The sequence below is a fragment of the Octopus bimaculoides genome, chromosome 5, assembly GCF_001194135.2.
Source record: "Octopus bimaculoides isolate UCB-OBI-ISO-001 chromosome 5, ASM119413v2, whole genome shotgun sequence".
Taxonomy (NCBI): domain Eukaryota; kingdom Metazoa; phylum Mollusca; class Cephalopoda; order Octopoda; family Octopodidae; genus Octopus; species Octopus bimaculoides.
Window position 1 is genome coordinate 5,608,211 of NC_068985.1, and position 4,479 is coordinate 5,612,689.

Genomic DNA, 4,479 nt, shown 5'->3' on the forward strand with positions numbered 1-4,479 from the left:
CAACACTATAGAATCTGAAAGAAATTTAGTCGGAAAACGATTGGCATAAAAGTTTCAGAGAATTACAATTTCATTACATTGATGGAAGCAGTTGTGTTGGCAATCCGAAAAAGAAAAGTCTATTTGCCAGACAGTATGCTCAACTAGTCAAAGAGAATGAATATATCTCCTGTTAGTTGTACAAAATCATTTGAACGTTTATTTAAATCAGATTGAGAGGGGGAAGGAGAAAGAAAGAAAAAGAATGAAGGAAACATAAGGAACTCGAAATAGCGATATCTCATAAAAACTGGAAGACTACAAGAGTGGGGAAAAACAATACCCGATAATATTAAGTGTATTAAGAATTATAGAAAGAGATGCAGAGAAATATGCAACAAATTACCAAAAACTGTGCATCATATTGCAAAACAGCTTAAGTTAAAGTGCAGGAAATAAAAAAAAATATAAAAAATAAACTAAAAGTACCAAAAAAGATAATAATGGAAATGTTGAAGATAGAAAACTACTAAAAAGGATAACAAGATGGTGATGATGATGGTGATGCTAATAATATTGGCCCAAGGCCAGCAATTTTTGTTGGGAGGGTGGATATCGATTATTTCAAATCCAATGTTTGATCGATATTTATTCGATATTTATTCTATCGTCGCCGAAAGAGTGAAAAGAAAAGTCGACCGATGTGGAATTTGAATTCAGAATATATCATAACGGAAGAAATACCCTTAAGCATTTTGTCCGACGCCCTGGCGGTTCAGCCAGCTGCACGTCCTGGTTAATTCTCTCTACCATGAGTGAGAGACAAGAAATCCTTGGGTAGGGTTCACCCTATTATATCCATACAAGTACTTGCCTGGTCATCTGTTTGATCGACCCAAGAGGAACGGAAGACAAAGTTGACATCGACAGGTTTTGAAGCCAGAATTAAAAATCAGAAGAAAGGTTAGACTGCGATTTGTCTGTTCTGTCGATTCTTCCATCCACCTCCCGATAAGGATAATGATGATAATAATAGTAATAATAATAATAATGATAATAATAATAATAATAATAATAATAATAATAATAATGATAATAATAATAATAATAAAAGGTTTAGTTTCGTAAAGAAATGTAACACAGAAACTGTCTATATGAAGGAAAGAAAGTATAAAGTGAAAAACGAACCTAACTGGAAACAAATTTTAGATATGGTTAAAAAGAAAAAAAAAGAGCAAACGAAACAAAGGAGAAATTCGAAATGGAATTCCAAAATATATCGAAGAAAAATTATAAGAAAGATCGCTTCATGGCCGTAAGGCTCTAATGAGAGGAAATAAGCCAAAATGAAAGCCAATAATAGCTATAAAGCTCTCGGCTAAAATCGGAAACAGATATCTGTTTTTAGCTGTGCACCACCAATACCACGTCTCAAATAATTTAAAATTATAAAGAACTAAAATATTAACGTCAAGTGCAAACTGAACAAATGGGACGAAGGGCAGAGTCGATCAAGAGAATCGTTTGAGCGTCGAGTAAACGCTTTGTTGCGGTATTTTTCATCGATTCCTCGTGTTCTAAGTTTGCGATTAAGTCAAGACATTCCATCCATGACGGTGTAGAAAAATAAAATCCTTGTCAAGAACTGGCGATGATCCTTAGTATCGGTTCTACTTATGTCTCCCTCAGAATCAGCTGTGTTGCATGGACAAAATCATTTTAAGGAACATTTCACTGTTTAGTTTTCGTTCACTTTATTTTATCGCAGACACGTATTTCATTATCAAGACTCTGTGATTGTTTATATTATTTACATTTGACGGATATTTGTCCTCATCTTGTTAACACAATGTTTCATCTGATATACCCTCCTGCCTTCGTTAGGTGTCTTGGGGAAATTTCGAACCTGGGTTCCCATTCCTAAGGTATTTTTCAATGTTGTCGTTGTTATTATTATCATTATTATTGCCCTAGAATCAAACTCGGAATCATGAGGTTAGTAGCCCGCGCTCTTAACCCCAGATGCCCGTGGGCAATTTTGAAGTGAATTTTAGGGCTTATAAATCTAATATTTGCCTATCGTTCCTTAATACCGGTTCCCATATGCTATTCACATCTGCGCTCGGTCTGCTTAGGAGGTTGTTGTGTCCTAGCATATGTGCTGCTTTTAGTTTTCGTATTTTCCAGTGGTGTTCTCTCTCTATTATTTAATGTCTGTCAAATGTAAATAATGTAAATAATGTACATAATTCCTCATTTCTTAAATATAGAACAAGACACTGATAGGTTATGATGCATCATGATCATGATCATGAACATATGATTTCTTTCTGATTTAGGAACGGTTTCGAGGGAGGTGGTGCCAATCGATAACATCGACCTCTCTTCTTGACTCCATCATATCAACCTCGGAGGAATGAAAAGCAAAGTCGACCTCTGCAGGATTTGAACACAGAACGTAAAGAATACAAAGAACTATCGCAAGACGCTTTAACCACTTATTCATCATTAACGCATCGGACGAAATGCTTTGCGGTATATTTTCCGGCTTTTACTTTCTGCCTTCAAATTCCACCGAGGTCGACATTGCTTTAACGAAATAAGTACCGGCTGAATATTGGGGTTGATGTAATTACCTCGCCCCCTTTCCTCCAAATTTCAAACGTTGGGCCTATAGAAGAAAGAATTATTATTATTATTATTATTATTATTATTATTATTATTATTATTATTATTATTATTCTGAGAGACTCGGATAGTTCTTAATTACTGGTTATTCTTTGCTTGAAATTAGGCAATAAGAAATCACCAAAGGTTTCAAGTAGTGCCTTTTCTTGTGACTCAAAGAGACAATACTCTCCTTAGAATGCGAGCTGTACACAATAAGGCTGTCTTCTGCATCACCTCAGCTTCAATATTTTTACTACGTTTTTCAAAGCTGTTGGAAACTGCTCCGAATGCTCCAGTTACCACCAGTATCACCATTACTTTCTTCATGACCCATAACTTTCCTTTCTCTCCTCCGCAGTGGCTGATATTTCTCACATTTTTCTATTTCCTTACATTTCCCCCACGAATCGCCTGGTATTGCAACGTCTATTATATCCACTACTTTTCCATCTTTATGGATGATCACAATATCTGGCTGTCTCACCTCTATGACTTGGACGCACTGAATGTTAAAAGCCCAGAGTATTTTGTAATGTTCGTTTTCCATTAACTCCCTTTGGCTTGTGTTCATACCATTGTTTAGCTCTCTAGGTTTGCTTTACCACACAACAGCCAGTGGACATATCTGTCCACATACTTCTCCAGTGGCTCTCCAAAACTGACCATGCAGAGGATTCTCTTCAATCTGTCTGTCGTGCTCTCTTTGTATTTCATTCTTGCCCTTTTCTCCTATCATGCGCTTCATCACCTGTTCTTTATTAACTGTCTTTAATAGTTTTTCTGTGCTGCTCTGTATCTGCTCTACTAGACATTTTCCACAAGCCACACAGGCCGTACTTTCCACTCTCACCTACCATTCAATTATATAATACAGGCAATAGAAATCTCTTCCTGCGCTGCCCAGCGTTTCAGGGAAATCTGTATCCAGACTATTTCTCAGTAAGAGTAGCCATCTTGTAACAATCCTCATTCAACGAGTTACTCAATATCTGAAGCTGATTCGCAACAGCCTAAACGGACGTTGAATCAGCTGGTAACATGCACTGGCCTTAATCTTTGTGGACTTATCGTTCTCAGGAACGAGTTACAAAGCTAACTATTAACGATGACAACTGCACAGTGGAGGGAAAGTGTAACCATAGCACTGACTGGGTTACGTATCGCTGAAAATTTTAGATCGAGATACTCAGCCAAAACATTCCCGCTAGGAACAAGCGAGAGCAATATAATAAGGAATAAATGAATTACCAATCGAATGCGAAGGAACTGAAAAGAAAGAATTATCAACATTGTTGTTCGTCTGCACCCTTTTAACTAAAGAAGAAAACTTGTTTACAAATATGACGGTAGTGGTGGGGTTTCATCCCTTGGAAACAATGTAACTATGGTAACAGAAAAGTGATGGTGTAAACATTCATAAGAGACGGTTAGAAAGAATGAAGAAAACTTACGTAACTATGCCAATCCATGAGGACATGGATGTCAAGGTTAATCCATCGGATATTGATGTGGAGATCACCAGAAAAGGAAGTTGTGTCCGTTTATCAATTTATCAGTAGCAACGGGCAACAATTTATCTAAATGAAACAGGAAAAGAAAAATATAATAATAATGATAATGATGATAATAATAATAATAATAATAATAATAATAATAATAATAATAATAATAATAATAATAATAATAATAATAATAATAATAATAATAATAATAATAATAATAATAATAATAATAATAATAATAATGATAATAATCAGAATGGTGTTAAGTTGAAATTTAAAAATATCTCTACATTTATTCGATTGTTAAGAACATTTTTTTACGGGGATA

The 4,479-nt window shown here is 35.3% G+C and overlaps 1 protein-coding gene across 4 annotated transcripts in view; it reads right to left on the minus strand.

Annotated features, from left to right (window-relative positions):
• Positions 1-4,227, minus strand: part of LOC106876232 (glycoprotein 3-alpha-L-fucosyltransferase A) — a 561,369-nt gene extending 557,142 nt beyond the window's left edge. For all 4 annotated transcript variants that reach the window (XM_052968125.1, XM_052968124.1, XM_052968123.1 and 1 more), the window contains exon 1: positions 4,101-4,227. Coding sequence is in view for 1 of the 4 variants with exons in the window: in XM_052968126.1 (XP_052824086.1) it covers positions 4,101-4,118 (18 nt within the window). In the remaining 3 variants the exon portion in view is untranslated. The remainder of the gene's footprint in view (positions 1-4,100) is intronic.
• Positions 4,228-4,479: the final 252 nt, after the last annotated feature.